The sequence below is a fragment of the Vipera ursinii genome (genome assembly GCF_947247035.1).
Source record: "Vipera ursinii genome assembly, chromosome: 11".
In the NCBI taxonomy this organism is placed as follows: Eukaryota; Metazoa; Chordata; class Lepidosauria; order Squamata; family Viperidae; genus Vipera; species Vipera ursinii.
The window spans coordinates 9,665,666-9,687,719 of record NC_139524.1 but is presented as its reverse complement, the minus strand read 5'-3'; the positions used below and the strand labels follow the sequence as shown (position 1 = coordinate 9,687,719).

The 22,054-nt window shown below is 43.5% G+C and overlaps 1 protein-coding gene across 2 annotated transcripts in view; it reads right to left on the bottom strand.

The window, feature by feature from the left end:
* AKAP13 (A-kinase anchoring protein 13) overlaps positions 1-22,054 on the bottom strand; it is a 243,512-nt gene that overhangs the window by 121,859 nt on the left and 99,599 nt on the right. Inside the window, exons 4-7 of one of the 2 annotated variants that reach the window (XM_083371301.1) lie at positions 15,479-15,775; positions 10,331-10,514; positions 6,925-7,114; positions 711-3,480 (exon numbers count right to left, since the gene is read on the bottom strand). In XM_083371301.1, the coding sequence (XP_083227427.1) occupies positions 711-3,480; positions 6,925-7,114; positions 10,331-10,514; positions 15,479-15,775 (3,441 nt within the window). Of the gene's footprint in view, positions 1-710; positions 3,481-3,931; positions 5,008-6,924; positions 7,115-10,330; positions 10,515-15,478; positions 15,776-22,054 lie in introns of those variants that run through there. The other variant, XM_083371302.1, reaches the window with a different exon arrangement.

Genomic DNA, 22,054 nt, shown 5'->3' with positions numbered 1-22,054 from the left:
AAGGCTGGAAGCCCAGCAAACACACACACACACACACACACACACACACACACACACACACACAGAGTGGGTACCCTATTCAGAAAGGATTTTTCATAAAGCAGAAATGGGGACTGTGTTTTTTTTTAAATAAGTTTAGCTTTCCTGTGGCTTCAAACTACATTTGGATCTGGGCCATCTTGAAAAGACGCTTTTAGAACTTGAGCAGCTGATAGGCAAAAGTTTAGCCCACAGCTCTGTGGTCTTCTCTGACCAAGCCAAGCCAGCATGAAACATGGAAACCTCGCAACAAATAGACACACCTGTTCTGGAAGGAAGCCTGCATTAATACAACACATCGTTCACTCTCCTTCTTAACAGATGCTTTGTAGGGCAGAACCATGTACCTTGATGACAATTTAAAGGGGAAAGAGTCAAAAGAAAAGGGTCAGGTAGGAAGCAGGTGTGTGCTTCAAGCAACTGACAGCCTGAAGTTTAGTTGTGCAAAAGGGGAAAGAGAAGTTGGGGCAACCAGGCTACCACCTACAGATTTCCCAAACAAAGAAATACAGATTTTGCGTGCTTTTCTCTTCCCCAAGTTTGCTAGTTGCGTCCTTCCAGCAAAGAGATCCTCACTTCCCTCACTTGTCATTCACAAATCACATCTCCCCCCCACTTCTGCTGACTTAACAGAAGAAAACTGAATCACACTTTTTTTTTCATTTTCTTACCTGCAATAGGTGAAGAGCTGGTTAGTTCCAGGGCTGCAGAGTTCATTTTGTTGTCAGGCTGTACATTTATCTCCTCTTTAACTTCATTAAGGAGACATCTAGTCTCCTCCGGGCTGGCTTCCACCAAGCAGGGGACTTCCACGGGATTTCCAGCGAGAGATTCCAAAGAGACATGTGCTTCTGCCGGCAATATCACTTGACCAGGCGTCAGGTCAACATTATACAACAGACAGCCAGGGTCCAGAGCAGAGTCTTTCATTCCAACTTTGTCCAACTGCTCAGTCCCGGGAAGAGGGCAGAGAGGCAAGGCAAGGGATTCTGGTTCAGCTTGGCTAGTCCTCCTATTCTCTTTCTCTGACTCTCCCAGCTCCGTAACATCCATCTCACTAACCAACAAGGGCATTTCGGGACCAGGATCACAGTCACAAAGGAGTTCTTCAGCAATTGGCTGAAGCAATATTCGGGAAGGGATATTTTCCACTTCCCCCTCCTCCTCCTCCTCCTCTGAAAGACCAATTTCCATGGCCAGTTCAAGAGCCGTCAGAGGAGCTTCCATCACATCCAATGTTCTGCCAGCTGGCGAGGCTGCTTGCCCACCTGGACCACGCTCAAGTCCCGGGTTCAGCATGACCTCAGGGGAAGGAGTATCCCTGTTGCAAAGAGGAGCACCCTTTGCCAAGCCAGGCTGTGGAGGAACATCCCCGACCGCCTCTACCTTTACTTGCTCCTCAGCTTCCAGACTGGAGGCTTCCTCCTTTAAGCCAGGCTGGGCATTGCTTCCATCCACCGGGTGCTCTCTACCCAGATCGTAGGAAGCCGGTTGCACAAGGATTCCCAGAGGGAAGCTCTCCAGCAAAGCCTTTTCCTTGCCAAGCAGTTCCTTCTCACTTTCAGGCAGCTGAGAAGAGTCGGGCTCCTTGTCTTTTTCCCAGCCATCCACCAGAGCAAGAGACGTGGCTGCCAGCTCACCTTGCACTGGGCTTCCCTGTTCAGCTGCTCTAGTCAGCAGCTTTGCTGCTGCTGCTGGCTCTGCTGGCTCTGCTGTTATTGCTGTTCCTACTTCCTGGTTTTGTTTGGAGTCTTGATTAAGAGCAGCAGAGGGTGTGCCCACTAAATGCTCCTGAATACACTGAGTGCCCTTACCATGCGAAGATAGGGCAAGGCTCTCCAATTGTGAAGAGGCTTCCTGGCCAACAGAGGCTGCTGTAGCATCGACCTTCTGCGTAACAATCATCCGAGCCTCCTGAATAGCTTTCTCCACAAGCAAGGCTGATGTCAGGGCTATGCTTTTCTGGAGGCTTTCGCCAGATTGATCCGGTTCCTCTTTGCTTCCTATCATCTCTGCCGGTCCACAAAGAGGCTTCTCGAGATCGGAGGGCGGCAGAAAAGAGTTGAGAACGTCCGGATGCAATTCAGGGCCATCGCCTGGATCTGTGTGCGCTAGAGAGGAACTGAACTCTTGGTCTTCGCCCAAATCCTGTTTCTCATCCTGGTGTGCAACAAGAGACCCCTGACCAACCGTGGCAGGATCGGCGTTTCCTTCGGTCTCTATTGGTGTCAGATCAATTACTTTTTGCTCACTCTGCTCTAGAGCTGAGGTCTCTGGGATTTCAGCTCCACCGCAGGCAGCCTGGGACTGCACGCATGTGGGGCTCTTCCTGGGCTCTTCCACACCGCCCTCTAGAGGAGCACTCCGCTCTTTGCTGCTCAAATCCAAAGCAGTGTTTTCAATAGACATATCTGCATCTCTCCGTTGCCCTCCATCATTCACTGCCATCACAGAAGGATGCTCCAGAGAAAATCCAGAGGTGTCTATAAAGTTTTGGGGTATTGCTCCAGGGTTTGGAGCAATGTTCTCCTTCTCCTTCTCCTCTGATTGTTTTGTAGCAGTGTTTTTTGGTCCTCTGTTGATGTGATTTTCTGTTTGGGTCTCTTTGCTACTTCCACTGTCAAGAGAACTAACATCTGCAGTAGCAACCACATCTACAGGACCTTCTGGCACTGGGGTTGGCTCATTCTTATCTTTGCAGGAGACAGTAGGGTCACCATCCCCAAAGAAGGAGGCAGCAGGAGTGGTTTGTGATGCAACAGATAATGGCAACGCTTCCATAACTGTTGTCCCATAAGGCTCCATGTCAATTTCCCCATTTTTCATATACGGTTGGGATGTCACGTTAACATCTATGGCCCCTGTGCAACTCTTGCATTCACCTTGTCCCATACTTACATTGCTGCCCTCACAGGAAGCTGGGGATGTATTTTCCGTTACTCTCGATTCAGCCAGCTGCACTTCCTGGAAGAGATTATGTCCTTCACACAAGCTCCCTTCTTCCAAAGTAGCACTGGAGGAGGTCATTCCAGCTTCCTTGGTGGTATTTCCCAAGGAGGTGAGGCCAGCAGCATCATAAAAAGTCCTCTTGCTCTCATTTTCTTCCAACGGTGCCCCAGAGTCTCCAACGGAAGAGAAACACTCCCCTTCCTCTTTGTGTGGCAATTGTTCACCCTGACAGGAAGTCCTTTGGTTCTGCATTTCCTCCAACCTCAACGTCTCTTGTGATGCGCCTAAAAGCTCTTCGCGTTGCTGGGAGCCGCCTTCCTCCCCAAGGCAGACAGAGGGTGAGATCTCCAGCAGATCAGAAGAACCTTTTGGAGTCGTTTCAACCATCAACACATCCAAACCAAGGTCTGCAGCAGCTTCAGGACCCTCAGGCACAGAACCCAAACCACGGTCCTCCCAGGTCTGCGCTGGACAGTGGTCTTCATTCACGTTCTAGAAGAGGACAACAGTTTTATTATTATTTTTTTAAAAGGGGGGGGAACAGTTGCAATGTACCTTTTTCTTTTGAAAATCCAAATATAAGACAAGATTAAGACGCTGTGTCTGGATTTATGTTTTAACCCCTCGTTAGTTACTCTCTTCTGCAGCACTGTTGGCTGGAGAGCCAATCTTGGTAGGAGGAAAAGGCCACCCACCCATCACCACGTTCCTTGCTGCTTTTGAGTTTCAGTCTGACACGGAGAAGAACAGAGGTGGAACTGCTCTGAAAATTGCCTCCTCCTGTTGGCTTACAGGAAGCTTTTCACTTTAGTTTAGCCTGAATCACCCTTTCCTCTGTTCCAGTTCCAAGCAAGTTTTGTTGCTTTCAGCTTCTGCCGTTCTTCCTACCTGAATTCTTCAGATAGATTCCACTAATAATTGACTAGACTTAGACCAGCCTTACCTGACTAGGTACTCTCCCAGTGGGTTGGGACAGCATCTCCCATGCTGGCAGGGAATTCTTAGCATTGCAAACTGGCTGCCTCTGGAAGGTACCAGGATGGTAAAAATCAGCCTTAGGTTAGTCACCTCAAAATTAGATGGGAATGGCTGGGTTTTTTTCCCCTAGCTTTCTTTTCTCTCTCTCTCTCTCTCTCTCTCTCTCTCTCTCTCTCTCTCTCTCTCTCTCTCTCTCTCTCTCTCTCTCTCTCTGTGTGTGTGTGTGTGTGTGTGTGTGTGTCTGTGTCTGTGTCTGTGTCTCTGTGTGTGTCTCCCTCTCTCTTTTTCTTCTCTCTCTTTTCTCTCCCTCTCTTTCTCTGTCTCTCATTTGTCTCTGTTTCTCTGTCTCTCCCTCTCTCTCTCTCTGTCTCTCATTTGTCCCTCTTTCTCTCTCCATGTTAATCCAGGAGGGGTCATTTTTTTTATTAGAAGTCTGATCTCTTGCATGCATTTTGAAATGAGGTCCAAGGTCGGATGACATTAGCCTGAAGGTCCTGTGCCTTTCTAAGGCCATTGGGTACCAATTTTGCTGGGCATGAGCAAAAGACCTCTTATCTACATGTTCAGAAAAGACAAAAACGAAGTCCTGATCCATCCAAACATCCTCAATCCCAACTGAGCTTCAAACAAAGGAAGCTGCTGAAGACTTCAGCACAACCAGAGGGAAAGACTTTGGCTGGGAGTCAGCCAGCAGCAGATCCAGACACAAACACTTGTGCTGGAACGCAAAGGGACTGGGGGAAGGGAGGAAGGGAAGGAAGGAGAGAGAATGAGGGGAAGAGGAGGAGGAGGAGAGAATATTGAGATCTTACTGCCATCCTCTCAATGAAGTCATTCTGGTTCCCTAAACTGAAAGAGACAGATCCCTCTTTCTCCAGGAAGCGAAGCAGTTGACCCTGACTGAACTAAAACTGAAATTAGATTAGATGTGAAACAAACCAGGTCTCTTGATAGAAGGCCATCTAAACATAGCTTTTTCGACTGGTGACACATGATGCATTCCCGCCAGCGCACTTGCTATCAGTTAATACCCAACTAAGACTTTTCAGGTGGAAGGCCATTGGCTCTGTTTCACTGCCGGTGCACAAGCAATGGGGCACCTAAGCAACAATTTAAAAATATAAGGTAAAGGTAAAGGTTCCCCCGCACATGCGTGCTAGTCGTTTCCGACTCTAGGGGCCGGTGCTCATCTCCGTTTCAAAGCCGAAGAGCCAGCGCTCGTCCGAGGACGTCTCCGTGGTCATGTGGCCGGCATGACTAGACGCCAAAGGCGCACGGAACGCTGTTACCTTCCCACCGGAGTGGTCCCTATTTTCCTACTTGCATTTTTACGTGCTTTCGAACTGCTAGGTTGGCAGAAGCTGGGACGAGTAACAGGCGCTCACTCTGCTACGCGGCACTCGGGATTCGACCCGCCAAACTGCCGACTTTCCGATCGACAAGTTCAGCGTCCTAACCCACTGAGCCACCACGTCCCTAAAAATATACTGAGATGGTATTCACACAGTGCACTGAACCCAGGTTAGTATAACACACAATTGCTGTGTTCGTGTAGCATGCTCTGTCCAAATGTACAACTCATGGCAGGGCTTAATATGATAACCTGGTTCACACAGCACATTAAGACTATAGCTAAGTTGCTACAAAACACTTAACTAAAGCTACCCAAACCACATTTTAACTTACAAGCTAAGCTCTGCTTTGTTCTTTGCAGCATTTGGTGAACTCCAGAAGGTCTCGAGGGAAGACTGTGACTATGCGGTAAAACATGAAGTACTGCTTAAGGGAGCTGATGAAATCTCTGCCCCAGGAGCCTTAGGCGGCCCATAAGTTATCCCTGGGCAAGCCACCCGCTCCACAAACATCTTCTTCTTCTAGAAGAAGAACCAAGATGAGAATCGGGGGGTGGGGTGTCAACCTATTCTCCAAAGCACCTGAAGGCAGGACAAGAAGCAACGGATAGAAACTAATCTAGGAGAGAAGCAACCTGGAACGAAGCAGGCATTTCTTGAGAGATCAATCAGTGGAACGATTTGCCTCCAGACGTTGTGGGGGGGGGGAGGTTTTCAATAAAGAGATTGGACAACCATTTGTCTGAAATGGTATAGGGTTTCCTGCCCGAGCAGGGAGCGGGTTGGAATAGATTCCAGATCCCTTCCAATTCTGTCATTCTGTCAGGTCTCCTAGCATAATTTCCTCCCTGAAGCAAAGCCTCCTATCCTTACCCTAGAATTCTGTGGGAATAAAACGGTTACCGGTGACATTCCAGTATTAGTTCTTTCATTTTTAGCTCTTTTGCTCCAGTAGTTAAACTAAGTTGCTTTCATTCACTATCACTTCTTTCACCCTTGGTCTCTGCAACACCATCTCTGTTTTCTAGTGATTTACACCCTAAGACCCTGTCCGGGGATCCCAGATGGCTATTCCTCCATTAACCTAGACCCGTGCTGATTATCACCTGCCTGCAATCACCTCCCCATTTGGGGGGGGGGGCTCACTTCCTGCGGTATACACATTTTGACTGTAAGCCCCCCCCCCAGGGCTTGTATTATTGTATTATTTACATGCATATCGTGCAACCACAAAAATAACAAGCAGGAATCATTAAACATTCCCAGATGGTTTTCCTAGCCTCATATTCCTCTCCCCATCTCATTAATCTGTTCATATGTGATCCATATACACAGCAATCAAGGATTCTCAATTGTGGCATCTGAGAGTGTTTAGGTCAGCTGTCAGAACCAGAATGTTATCTCAAAGCAACTTATTCTCAAGAGATTATAAAGAACAACACAATAAAACTGTCTTCTTATTACAATCAAAGCCAAACTTGTAATCCTATCAACTTTTTTAAAATAACAGCATGGTACTTATCAAGCGGCAAGACCATGACAAATCAGAATTATTCAAAATCAAGCTCGGTGAAACCAATGAGCTAAGACAGATCCTCTCCCTCACCGTACGCTGGAGATTCTGGATGTGCAGCTGGAGTTGAACGATATCTTTCTCCACGTTCAGTTTGTCTTCTTCCTTCATTTCAACTGTCAGAGTGTAAATGTTTAAGCTCTGGTGGTACTTGATGCAGGAGTCCCCAGAATGTACCGTACGTGACAAGGTGCTCCAGGACTCTGGTTCGTTGGCTTCTTCTCTGGAAAAGACATGGGCAACCAAACTCTCAACTTCATAAATTTTGAATTGGCTACAAAACGCTGCATCCTAGCAAGAGCCGATTATGAACAATTGATAAACCATTTGGGTTGCACTCTAGAAATTGAGAAATGATATCCAGCTGAAAGTATTTCAAATTATTTGACACAAGTAATCTATAACAGATGTGGGAAGAGTATGGAGCAGGAGTTACTAACAAACCTTTAAGTGAACCTCTGCAGAAGCAATCAAATTTCAGTTTATAGATCTAGTCTACAGAAGACAAAATATTTAGCTTCTGTCTGAGATGATGAAGATGGTGAGTAACTTCTCAACTCCTTCTTTCATCATGTTTTATGACCTTCCAGTCTAGCCTACAACATTCCGAAGTGGTCCCCCGTTCAAATACTGACCAGAGCAAAATTATTCTCACAGCCAAAACAATACATTTCCCACTTTCACCATAGCATCTTTGGAAGAGAACCAATTTTGAAATGGATACATGAGATGTGACACAATACACAACAGCCTTTGCTGAGATGAAAACCCCACAGCAAAGAAATACGCATACTTTGATGTCTCCACTGTTTTCCATCCCACATCCAAACATGAAATCTGAGAGATACAGTTCCCATTCCTGTTACTACCTAACCAGGTTCCCCACCCATGGCAAGACCCTCAGGATAATACTTATAAACACCGTTCTAGATTTAAGATTCCTACATGCAGGAATTTATATAAAATCACGGTCTCTGGAATCTCTATTTCTAACTGTGCCATTATTATCATAAACAAGGATGCTCTTCTCCGGGAATCTGGGTCAAAATGAAGTTGGCAATTAGCCTTCTGCTCTAAAACAGAGAACCAGGTTGCTCTAACTAGGAGCATCTGATAGATTCATTGCCTAAAGAAGCCAGCGACTTTCCTTTTAGTTACTCATTTCAGTAAAACCGAGATTACCTTGTTCTCGAAATGCATCAAATTGCAGTTAGTCCCCAAATCAAAGATATCAAGCAAAATGTCCTAGGTTAAATAGCCTTGCAAAATTACACGTTTTTTTTAAAAAAGAGAGAAAATGTAATTTAATTGGACAGGGAGAAAGAAGTATTTCCTTAAAGTTCTTTCGAACAGGAGCTGACACCTTGGTTGCACCCATAAAAAAAACGTAATTCAAAGTGTTGTTCAAGCTCTGGGGAAAAGGGATGAGGTAAGAGCCTTCACGTCTGAAATGGTATAGGGTTTCCTGCCTTGAGCAGGGGGTTGGACTAGATGACCTCCAAGGTCCCTTCCAACATCATCATCGTTATTATTGTTATTGGTATTGTTATTATAGCTCGTTAATACTTTCCCCAAATCAGAATGTATATATTTTTTTTTTCATCAAGGAGGATTGGATTTTTTTTAATAGCAGAAATGAGGGCTCTTGTGTAAAATAGGTAAAGGTTCCCCCACACATGCGTGCTAATCGTTTCCGACTCTAGGGGCCGGTGCTCATCTCCGTTTCAAAGCCGAAGAGCCAGCGCTTGTCCGAGGACGTCTCCGTGGTCATGTGGCCGGCATGACTAGATGCCAAAGGCGCACAGAACGCTGTTACCTTCCCACCGGAGTGGTCCCTATTTTTCTACTTGCATTTTTACGTGCTTTCGAACTGCTAGGTTGGCAGAAGCTGGGACGAGTAACAGGCGCTCACTCTGTTACGCGGCACTCGGGATTCGACCCGCCAAACTGCCGACCTTCTGATCGACAAGCTCAGCGTCCTAACCCACTGAACCACCGCATCCCTTTCTGTGTAATATATTAGTATCTAAGTTTGCCCCTAAAACCACTCCTCTCTCCAAGTAAGGAACAATGGTTAGGTGCCACCTTATGGTGTGCAGCAGGGGCTACATGCAGCCCAGAAGTTGTCTTAGAACTTTCTTAGGTCTACCAATGCTACGCTGAAGGGCAAAACACTTGCAAGCATTTAGAGCAGGGGTTCCCAAATGAGACGATATTCCAGGGGGTGCGAAAATCAGGGTTTTCAAAGGTTGTTTCCTTGTTACCTTCCGTGAGGAGGGGGCTCCGCGATATCCAAAGCAGAACATCCAGATTCAGTCACAGCTTTTTTCCATACAGCATTAACCTTGTGAACTCTCAAGCTTCCTCCTTCCGTTATGTATCCAAGATGGACAGTGATTAATATTTATATGTTACTTATATGTAAGGGTGTAGATCTGCACATATGCTCTATATAGTATGTTTTAAAAGTGTGTCATGTATGTGAACACTTTGAGAGGAAGCAACTAAATTTCATTTTTAACGTGTGCTGTTGCGCCCACAGGGGAAAAAATGACAATAAAGGTTATCTAAAAAAAATCTAATCTAAAATTTATAGTGTATATGCATAATTTGTTGCCGTTATTTTGAACTTTTGTAAGGGGTGCAAGTATATATCAGAAGCGTTTTAGGGGCGCAGGGCATAGAAAAGGTTGGGAGCCGCTGATTTAGAACAAGTGACTTAAAATATTGCTTGGCAGGTTGACTTACAGGTGGAAAAAAAGGCCATCAAGAAAGTTAGAATATTGCCTCTCCTAAGCAGGCAACTGAAAGCTGGACCATAAGAAAGGCTGAGCGCCAAAGAATTGAAGCCTTTGAATTATGGTGCTGGAGAAGCCTCCTGCGAGTTCCTTGGACTGCAAGGCGATCAAACCAGTCAGTCCTAGAGGAGATGAACCCTGACTGCTCTTTAGAAGGCCAGATCCTAAAGTTGAAACTCAAATACTTTGGCCACCTAATGAGAAGGAAGGACTCACTGGAGAAGAGCCTAATGCTGGGAAAGACTGAGGGCAAGAGAAGAAGGGGACGACAGAATGAGGTGGCTGGATGGAGTCACTGAAGCAGTAGGTGTGAGCTTAAATGGACTCCAGAAGATGGTGAAGGACAGGAAGGCCTGGAGGAACGTTGTCCATGGGGTCGCAGTGGGTCGGACCCGACTTCGCAACTAACAACAACAACAACAAAGCAGGCAATTAGCTCAGCATTGCTATATTGACCAGTTATATCGGCCCTGAGTTTCCAGTCCTAACTGGAGCAGTCTCTAGAAACAAGGGAGGAAATGACTCAAGCTAAACAGATCCTTTTTCTGGATGGGTGACTGCTTAGGAATCACCATAAGAGGCAAGAGAGAAACCCACAAAGCCAAAAGGCTGAACTGCTAATCAGAATCAATGGTCCTTACCTGTTCAGGATGTGATGCAGTTTCTGATAGCCCCTCTCCAAGGCTAAGCTCACCGGTGTGGCTCCTTCGCTGTTGGGAACGCTCACGGCCCTTCTGCCACCTGGTTGTTTCAACAGGAACCACGTCAGCCGCAGCAAGCCGAGTCTGGCTGCAAAATGCAACAACGTCTCTCGGGGAACATTTTCTGAGAAACCAAAGCAGAGAGAAGGTGGCGGCTTCAGCCTCCAGGTTGATATTCAGATCACGTCTGGAAACTTCCCACCAGACACTCTCTCATTAAGAGCATGAGAGTTGACACATCAGCCAGGGTTTACAGTGAGAAGAGCCCTGGACTTCCCCAGCTATGGGGACAACCAAGCTGAGACGACTGAATCAAACTCAGAGGGTACATGAAGGATCAGACCTGTGGCTCCTTATTTAATTCCCATTGTCATTCTTCATTTCCACCATCCTTTACAAAAGCGTAGCATCTATAGCCAGGTGATCTGTTCAATATCAAACAGTGCCCTCTGTCTGCCATTTACCTCCTTCTCAAAGCAATTAATTCTGCTTCTAACTTCATTCTGAAACTACTTCTCACTTCATCATGAAACCTGGCCTTCCTTGCTGGTTGGGATGGGAGGGAGGGAGGGGAGCAGGTCACACAGCACAAGAAACAAAGCTGCTTCTGTGATTTCAGCCATTGTGACTCGCCTATCCTCATCCTGAAGCCCTAGGGACTAGGAGCTGTCTCTTGCCATCCTAAAAATTGAAGATTGAGCTGTCTGCAGAAGCTCAACATTCTAGATCACAGAAGCCCTGTTAACAGTAGCGGGTTTTTTTTAAAAAAAAAAAAGAAAAGAAAAAGAAAATATAAAGCACCGGCATGTGACCGATTTGCAAGCTAAAGACATTTTGTTAATTTGTTCTTGGAAGACAAGTCCATTCTCGTTTTTTCTCGTTAGGTCCCGTTGGCCATTTTGAGCAGCATTTCGTCAAGAGTAATAAGAAAATAAGAAAGCATTTCTCATCCTTTCTTTACAGTTTTTATTTCATTCTCTCAATTCACGAGAGAGAGAGAGAGAGAGAGAGAGAGAGAGAGAGAGAGAGAGAGAGGGAGGGAGGGAGGGAGGGAGGGAGGGTGTTAACTTCTCTTCCCGGGCCTAAATCTGTCAACCCTATTTTATGTATAAAAATTAAAACCAGACAAAATTGGAGCAGAGACCTGGCAAGCTGAGTGACCACAGAGAGGAACAGCCTAGCTCCCCTCCTAGAAAATGTCTAAATGGCATCAACATGTTGGTGCCTACATACGCTCAGTTAGAAAGCAATGTTGCTATTGCTTTGAGTCACGTAACATTTATTCCTGCATAAACATAAGCTGCCCTTAAGAGTTAAAAGAGCTGCAGGACCTTGCAGTGCTAAATATGTCTGGATTAAATTCTGGCAAGAAGACACTGCAGCCTCACCCCGGTATCAGCTAAGAAGGACATATTGCTCATAGTTGGCCTTAAAGCAGTAATAGAGATGTTTGGAGAAAGGGCTGAATAATTGATCGACTGACTGATTTAATTGCATTTGTTTGTTTGTTTTTTAAAAAAATACGTTTTATTATTTTATTTTTTAACATAATCACCTTAATATTTGGTAAACGGTGTGTTGTCTGGGTTTAAATTTTTTTTAAAAAAACAATCAATAACAATTAGTTTCTATAATTCTATAGTCCACCTAATAGCTTTGCTTGATGTTCTCTTCTTCCAATAGTGTTCTCTTTTGCCAACCTTGAATTAATACAATTCTTACTATTTGGGTAAACAACTATTAAATGTAGACATTTTTCTAATATTTCTGCAAATAATTACATCAACATAAAGCTTCTTTTCTAAAGAAAAGAAGCTTAGAAAAGATTTAATTACATTTATATGCCTCTGCAATCAACAATGGGTCTTGATAGTGTCCATAATAATAATAATAATAATAATAATAATAATAATAATAATAATAATAATAATAATAATAATAACAACAACAGCAAAACAACAACAGCAAAACAACCAGAATGGATCTGAGTTGTGGATTCTCCACCTCAGGAGGCTTTTAAGAAGAGATTGGACAGCCATTTGTCTGAAATGATATGGAATGTCCTGCTTGAGTGGAGGGTTGGGCTAGATGACCTCCAAGGTCCTTTCCAACCCTGTTATTTTATGTTCTATGATCTAAAACGTCCAAAATCAATATATTACCGTATAAAATCATCAAACACATTAGTTCGATGCCAAGAGATGGCTAATTCTAAATTAAAAACACTCTAGGAAAGAAATTCCTAGGCAACAGTTGGCGTCACATCAATTAAACTCCTACACAACTTAAACTGCTCACTTTGGGAAAGGCCAACCTAATCTTACCTCCCTCTGCTTTTCACTGAGTACATGGCCAACACGAGTAATGATATTCCCCAAGGATATGTTTATTCAGAAAGACCAAGGACAAATTTAAATCCAAGGAAACTTGCACAAAACTGTAATTGCTATCAATAAAATATTATGGCAGTAATATCCAGTACAGCCCTTTTAGTCATTTGTCAATCTTAACCTTTCAATATTGATTACTCCTGTCATGGAAGTTGATACCTGGAGATAGCCAGATGCTAACAAACTTAGTTACCAAGAAAAAAAAAATGGAGGAAGAGTTACAAATGCTAAAAGAATGTGGGAAAGGATAAGGCTGCAAGTACAGAAGGTATATAACTGGTGAAATGTTAAAGTACGGACATGTTTATTTAAAGCATCATTTAACCCATGTGAAGACTGCATCCGTACCTGACAATTGGAAAAATGTCATTTCTGTTCTCCTCCACAAAAAGAAAGTTAGCAAGCTTGAATTGAAAAGGAGAGGATTAATTGTCTGAAGTTTGTTGGAAGATGTTCTGGGTCTAGGACAGGGATTGGCAATCCTGACTCTTTTATGACTCGTGGACTTCAACTTCCAAAATTTCTTCTGGGAACTGAAGTCCATGAGTCATAAAAGAGCCAAGGTTGCCTACCTCTGGTCTAGGGCAACTCACCGTGGCCAACGCGACATAGGACAACTCACCGCAGGACAATTCAATGCGAGATAACTGTAGTCTAGACTGTTCCTCTCTTTAATATTGTTAGTAATATCATTAGTAATATTATTAGCAATATTACTAATAATAATAGTTATCTATAATATTAAGAGTCTCTCTGTAAGAGATTGGACTTGTTCGAAATTGTATAGGGTCTCCTGTGTGAGCAGAAGGTTGGATGAGAAAACCTCCAAGGTCCCTTCCAGGTCTATTCTGATTGACCCCATGGTGAGTTGTCCCACATTGACTTGGCCATGGTGAGCTGTCCCGTTCTGAGGTGTTCCACCAAATTCTGATTGAAAAGGTGCAAGCGAAACACAATGAGCACAATTTGGGGAAGTGCAGCATAGCGTTGTGCCAGGCAGATCAGATTTTGCGAATGAATGTGAGAAAGTGGTTGACAGTGTGAGTAGATTTGCGTTTGGAATGTACTGCACAAATATGAAATTCCAAGTGGATGGTTGAATAGGATAAGAGTGGCATGTAGGCTAAGTAAACGATGCATGAGAATAAATGGAATGCTTAAAGAATGGGAGTAAAGAGGGCAAGATAAGGATAGGTGATGTCACCCTGGCCATTGAATGTACTTATGCATAACGTCACTTACCCCAAAAGTAAATAGCAAGGTTACTAATATCTGGAAAGGAAAAACAAATTATGGTCACACTGTGCAGCCAGCTGCACGTTGCAACCACAGAGAAACCAACTGGTCAAGGAATAACTAGCACCACGTGACCACAAGAACAATTGATAAGACTGAAATAAAGACACAGGGGGTAAAGAGAGAAAAGGAGCCGAGGTTCAAATTCTTAATATCTAAAATTAGCCCCCAGGGCTGCATTCTCCATTTCATTTCAATAGTGATGATGCTAACTTTATTGTCACTTTGAATGTACACCAATCGGCATACATCAAAATGAAATTTCGTTGCATACACCTCTCAAAGGGTCACCACCTCCGATATATACTCCTTGTTCGTGGCCCGCTCAAATTTCACATTGTCCATTTTAGTCTCTATGGAGGGAACGATGGCACACAGGACAGATGGAAATGGGGCTCCATGTGGATTAGCCCTCAAATTCGCTTGTATTCTGACAACCTCGCCTTCTTTCCTTTTTCTGATCCTGACTCTTCCACCTTTTCCTTAAAGAGGCCTTGCTTCTTTTCGCCCCTGGAGCACGCTGCCGCCGCCACCAACTCCTCCAAAAGCCTCTCTCTCTTCCTCTGGGCCTGCCGACAGCCTCATCCAGTTCCTTTGCTCCATAAGCTCCGGGTCCTCTCCTCCTCTGCCTCCTCTGGAAACAGCCCTGATTTGCAGTAGAATCCATCACTGGGCCAGCAGTGGCCTTTTCTAGGTATCTCCATGGATATTTTAGTAGCAATGAGGAACCAAAGGTGCTTTTTCAAAAGGCGACTGGACTTTTTTTGTTTTTCTTTGATTTGCTTCTCCTCCTAGAATTATAATATACATTAAATAATAATGATGATGACGACGACGATGACGATGATGGTGGTGGTGGTCGGGCATGGAACTGAAGAAGTGTCTTGGATGAGAAGTGAAACATCTTCAAGGAAAAACAAAGGAAGTCCTGTTGCCTTTTGAAAAAGCATCTTTAGGACAACCATCACCTGGATGACTGAGAATCTTCAGATGAAATTTAATTTAACATTTTTAATACCCAAAAGTTGGTGCTCTCTTCTCTTTTTTTCTCTCTCTTTTTCAGGAAGGAACTGTCCCAATAGTCATTTTGGTGAACTCACAGGATAAAAATGCTACAAATAACCTCTACCAAAACAAAACAACAACAGAATCTTTTCACTGTGATTTGTTTATGTGGCGTGGCATTGTTAAATGCAAATTGCTTAGAAAGCTAATCTGGGCAGACAAATAGGGTACTAATGGAATAAATCAGGTTTATGGAAAACAGACTCAACAGCCTGTACTTTGCAGGGAGAAATCAGTCCAGTCTGTTTAAAATATGACGTGGGGAACCGGCTCCTCAGTTTGATTATCACCGTAATAATCCAATCTGCAGCATGTACAAAGCATTACCAAAGCTTACCATTGAGATGGTGGTCTGTTCCCAACACGTTCCACTCAGTCGGCAGTTTCAGGTGACGAAACGCCAAAGTGACTTTCTCATCCAGAAAATCTAAGTCCCCTGCAGGTGGCCTGGAGCGATCCAGGAAACGTGTAAAGTTTAATGCTTGCTGGTTTCCAGCACACGATGCCAGGAACTGTGCCGCGTCGTAAGCTTCATCCTGGACAAACTGCAAGCTCTCCTCCGCCACCACCAGAAGTGGGTGGCCTTGCTTGCTGGCATAGAGAGAGACTTTCACTGTCTCACAACAGTCATGGCCTGTGAAACAAAATTGACTTAAATGAGACATTTCCATTCTACTTTTTTCCATGTCCTCCCATCTCTAGCTATAGCATCTTCATCAAGGGTGTAAGGCCACCAGGTTCATTTCATTTTCATGAAACTACATCAGTTAACTGTCGCTTCGCAGAGAAATGGGCAGCATTAAGAGAAAAATAGTACATTAAAGAAATAAATGCAATCAATGCACAGTTGTAGTGGGAACTCTTAATAAAGTGATATATTCAGGCTGGCATAAATAATTTCTACAAATTGATTTCAACTGGAATCAGCAATTCTAGGTTGACCTGGTGAAGAAGCTGGATACTGCACAAGATATTTTAATTTTGATATTTTTCTACGCTTATACTTCCCCCCCCCTTCTGTTCTTTTTTTGGGGAGGGAGAGTGAAATGTATCATCTCAAGCACAGGCTGTCTTTCTTTCAGAGCACCACAATCTAGCTAGAGTTGATAGTTGTAGGCTAAGGACTACTTGATTTTAGCTTTTTCCTAAGTCAGGGATTAGAGCATTCAAACCTGGTGGAGCTATCAAAACCAGACAAGATGGGAATGCCATCCTTTCAAACATTTTGATTAAAAAGGGAGGAGGCTGAAACATCAGGGTTGCACTGAAGGTAGTTCCCACAGCAAATCAAGCCAAACAAGGATTATACAGAGCATTTAAACTCAAATTCTCCTTCCTTCTGAAGGCTTCCTATTTTCAAAACCACCATTGTTTTATTGGTAGATCAATGCTTCGCCTCTCCTCCTTTCTTGTACCCCATTGCAGTCATCACCCTCCACACCCAAACTGGACATCTCATTCATTAATTACTGGAAAAGCTACTCTGCGAACTACTTCAGTCCCTTTTAGAAATGAACCAACATTCCTTCGCCCCCCCGCCCCGCCAGCCTCCTTCCTCTCTATTTTTAATTACATCAATGGACTCAAATGACGTTTTCTTCTCCAGAAACAGACTTGAACAATTCACAGCTGCTCGGTGGATAGTGGCAGCTGGGGAAAAATCCTTTTAGGGTAACATGGCAAAAAACCAATTCATTCACTATTGAAGAGGAAAACTGAAGCAGGAATTGGAGTCCTTAAGCTCTCAGAATGAGGATGGCAACGTCCTCCATAATTGGGGTTTCACAAGCAAAGGCAGGGCTTTTTTTGTCATAGAATGCTCAGAATGGAGTTCCGGCACCTTTTTTTGGATGGAACCTTGTAGGGTAGGCAAGGCGGGTTGTATGACATGTGTGAGTTCCAGCACCTTTTTCTTTTACAAAAAAAGCACTGAGCAAAGGGGTAGCTGGAATTAAGAATCCAAGTGGAAGGAGCAGAAAGGAACTATTTGTAGCTGCCCAACTTAATTCTGTTCAAAGATAAATGACTGTATGGTTATAAGACTAGGGTAACATCCAAATAGGAAAAGGGTGATAAAGATATTATTGCTGCCAACAACAACTCTTCAAGCAGTCTGAACTAAGATAAAGCTTTTCTCTCTCTTCCTCAGCCAACCATCCCATTGATTCAGACAATTTGTGCAAGTTGCAATATGGGGCACAAATTTTTTGTATTATTGAGTTAGCTACCCATACCACAGCCAACTCTGGTTGGCATACAAGGTTTAAAACAACAATCTGGGTCTTCATTTTACTGACCTCAGAAGGATGGAAGGTTGAGTCAACCTTGAGCTGGTTAGGATCGAACTCCTGGCAGTGAGCAGTGAGTTAGCCTGCAATACTGCACTCTAACCACTGCGCCATTATGGCAATAGTTCCTTTCTTGCTAAATATCATCAAATCCAATATAGACTGATGGTCATGTAACAGTTTGGTAATACAATTCTACTTTCTTGTCACAATTCCCAAAGAATCACTCAAACTGGCTGGCACTTCCATCTCCAAAATCGCAACAAACTTGAGAGTCGAAACAGCCACAGCCAAGCAAGGCACTGCCATTTTAGAGTTAAATTCTGTAACTGCCTGCTTTGATGGGTCTTTCCTAAGTTAATAGAACAGAACAGAACTGCAGAGTTGGAAGGGACCTTGGAGGTCTTCTAGTCCCACCCCTTGCTCAGGCAGGAAACACTACACCATTTCAGACAAATGGTTGTCCAATCTCTTCTTAAAAACTTAGCAAGAAAGTTTCTTTCTTTGAGCACCATCTGATCGTTTCCTAGGCAGTATCTCTTCCCCTTGACCCTCAGGATCATTCTCCCATAGCATTACAACTAGGAAATTGCAAAAAAATAAATAAATAAATAAGAGGATCAAGATATCCAGGTAGCTTCTTATTTTCTTGTTAATAAGAAAACTACCTGGGTATCTTGATGCTCTTAATGACATCTTTATGGATGTCCAGAAGTCCATCTAAAAAAAGATTCACAGAAAATGACTGGGTTCATGAGTTAAAGGGTAAAGAGGTTTCTTTGGGTCTGACTTAGCAGGACGCCAGCATTTATGGTTTGCGGGGAGTGACTTGTGACCTAGCCAACTGTAGTTTATTCAACAATCTAAGATCTTGGCCATGCATAAATCTCAGGTCAAAAAAGTCAAATAACCCAAAGGCCGAATTCTAAAATGCCAAACTTGCAGGACTGAGAATAGTCACGCTAGGGATGAATTTTGGAAAATGCAGTCCCCTCCCATCTGGAGAGCATAAGGATGAGAAACGATGGACAATAAGGAGAAGGAGCCAGAAACCTGAGATCTGAAGAAACAAGTCACCTAAAATGCTGGGCCAGGATACTGAGCTAACCAACATTCAAATGTTTCAGCTCTTAAAGAGATGAGACCAAGGTGGCAAGTAAGACTGAATCAGATCAAACATCCAGCTGCAGAGAGCAATGTGTTGGCTCTCTTTCAAGTTCTTTGATGTTTCTCTTCCATTGCCACTGACATGCTCTCCCCTGCCCTGCCCAGAATTAGATTTTGACTTTGTCAATTAATTCAAAAGCAAGAAAAGCTATCCCTCAAAGAACACGGCAAAGATCTAAATTGCTTCAGGACTTCCAGCACCCGTCCCATTAAACAGAGAAAGATCTGTGCTTTGCAGCGTCTGTTTCGTGTTGCTTCTAAGGCTGAACGACAGAAATTAAATTGCTAAAAGAGGCAATTCAGTATTATGGATTTGTAAAGGAAGAAGGCAGGAGAGTAACAAGATTAAACACACACACACACACACACACACACACACACTGCAGACAAAAGCTGGAGCCTAAAAGATAGGCTTCATCTGCCACCTAGGAGATAAATCATATGGTCCTGGATCAATAAAAGAAACAATATATAACAGAATTTGCAACTAATGTCAAAAGTCTGTGGTTCTTAACCTGTGGTTTGCAGACCCCTGGGGTGTGCAGTGTTGTGATTTAAATCTCGAGTTAAGTCTTGGTGGTCCGTGGCCACAAAAGGTATTTAAAGGGGGTCCATGGTGAAGAAAAGGTTGAGAACCACTGTCATAAAGACTATCTTAGCAGTATATGACTAAACAAAATATTCTAGACAGAGAAAATAAAAACCAACAATGCCTTGCACTACTTTTACACTGATAAACTAAAACCAATTTGGGATATTAAAAAAACAACTGCCTGTCCTCTCCCCTAGTGCAAAGTTCTTATGTATAATATATGAAAAATACACAAATAAAACCTTGCAATTTTTTTAGTAAGTCACCTGCATTCTCACAATCTTTTCTACAAAAATATTCAAATCTGCTATCACCGGGATTATAAACTGAAAAAGATAAACAAGCAAGTAATCGCAAGAGTCCTCTTCAAATGCATTCTTCAACATTTTGGAACACAAAACCACTGCTTCCTGCATATGTGTAAAAAAAAAGTCATGATAACGAAAGCTTCCTTGTACCAAGTCCTCCTCAATGAATCCCCATCAGGGGTATTTGTCTAGATTTCAGACCCAAATGTTTTTGAGTCTACCTGGAAACCTTGGAGCTTGGATTCAAAAATTTCTGCAATCAGCATGGAAAATTAATATTCTTTTCCTATCCTAGCCTGTTCTGTGTTTGCAAAGTTAAAAAGCAATATCCTTTGATCTTAATCAGTTCTCTTACAGCAGACATGTCAAACACAAGGCCCGGGGCCGCGAAGTGGTTTCATGTGGCCCGCGAAGCCATCCTGGAAAGAGTGAGGGAACGGCCCCCATTGCCTTGGCCCTGGCCCAGAGACCCTCAGATCTGTCCCACTCCTGCCCAGGACCCCATAGGCACCCTTGATGCCAACGATGTAGAGCTGGCCACGCCCACCCAGTAGGCCACGCCCACCCTGGCCATACCCACCCGGCCCCCTGAGGGCAACCGCAATGCTGATGCGGCCCTCAGTGAAATTGAGTTTGACACCCCTGTCTTACAGGGTGATTACCTAGTACAATGCATTTTCAGGAGGATGAGATCAGACAATAATGCAGTGGTCCCCAACCTTTTTCACACCAGGGACTGCTTTCAAGGAAAACATTTTTTTTCACGGACCAGGGAGGGAAAGGAGGAGCACGCAACCTGGATCCCACACACGTCATTTTTGCTCGCCTACTGCTCACCTCCAGTTGTGCAACTCAGTTCCTAAAAGGCCACAGATCAGTACCGGTCCCCAGGCCGAGGATTGGGGCCCCTACGTTAGTGATTACATAATTGTGAAAAGGCTACAGAACTATTATCTTCAATCAAACTGGTGCTGAAAGTCCATTCAAAATACATCACCATTTTTAATAATAATAATAATAATAATAATAATAATAATAATAATAATAATAATAATAATAGTAGTAGTAGTAGTAGTAGTAGTAGCAGCAGTAGTAGTAGTAGTAGTAAGGGTTGTGGACTGGACTGGAAAGTCCACAGACTAGAAGGAATGTCTAATCAATTCTATAGTACATCAAGAAATCTGAATAAATTTGCTATGGATTTACTCCTGGTAAATCCACCAAATTTTAGTCATGGTATATCATGGAATTCATTTGAATTAAACTGAAAAGCACATTTCACGAAGATGGGAAAAGTGACAACTGTCATTACGGGTGAGAATTTCTGTAATAAAAACGCATGTCTTGCCTGGAGTAATGTTTTTGTTCCAGAGAGTACCTGTTTTGACAACTGATGCACCATTTAAACAGCGGCAGAAGGAGATAGCTAAATTTGTGTGGCAGGGGAGTTAAATATAAGGTGTTGCAGGATGCAAAGGGAAGAGGAGGATTAATTTACCGGATCTGAAATTGTATTTTGCAGCTTGTTGTTTACTTTGGATGAAAGAGTGGGTGTTGCTGAGAAATAGAAGGCTTTTGGGGTTACAAGGACATGACCTGAGATTTGGGTGGCAGGGATATTTGTGGCACAAGTCAAGGTTAATATGGATTTTAAAAACCATTACGTTAGACCTGCCATGTTGAGAATATAAAACAAATACACCCAGGATGTACCTGATGTACCTGCCTACTATTTGGACTCTGGAAAGAGTGTGGAAAAGAGCAACAAAAATGATTAGAAACTGGACGCTAAAATATATAAAGAACAGTTGCAGGAATTGGTATGTCTAGTCTAGTGAAAAGAAGGACCAGGGGTGACATGATAGCAGTATTCCAATATCAAAGGAACTCTCGCAAAGAAGAGGGGGTCAAACTATTCTCCAAAGCACCTGAAGACAGGACAAGAAGCATCGAATGGAAACTAATCAAGGAGAGAAGCAACTTAGAACTAAGGATAAATTTCCTAACAGTGAGAACAATCAACCAGTGGAACGGCTTGCCTCCTGGGGTTGTGGGCGCTCCATCACTGGAGGCTTTTAAGAAGAGACTGAACAGCCACTTGTCTGGAATGGTATAGGGTTTCCTGCTTGAGCAGGGGGTTGGACTAGATGACCTCCAAGGTCCCTTCCAACTCTGTTATTTTGCATTCTATCCAGCTGTGGGCTATGCTGCCTCTTATCTGGCTACTGTTAGGCAGTGTCTCACATACCGTTATACTTGGCAGATCCCTGCAGTAAATGCAAACGTGTAGGCAAGAGACATAGAGGGGGCTTGCTGGAAATGATCATACCTTTAAGATGTCCAAGCATAAAGGTGACTGCACCTCTACCTGAGTTACTTGAAAAATTTGGTGTACTATGTTGTTAATTATATATTGGTTCCTAGCACATATCCTATTGAAATGACTTGCTACAAAGGCATATCCTGCGTTGGTCAAAAAAACCTGAGTTTCTTTCAGGCTTAACTTACGATCTGCTTGTTTCCTTCTCTCCCTTCAGTACATAAGCACTGCATTAAAG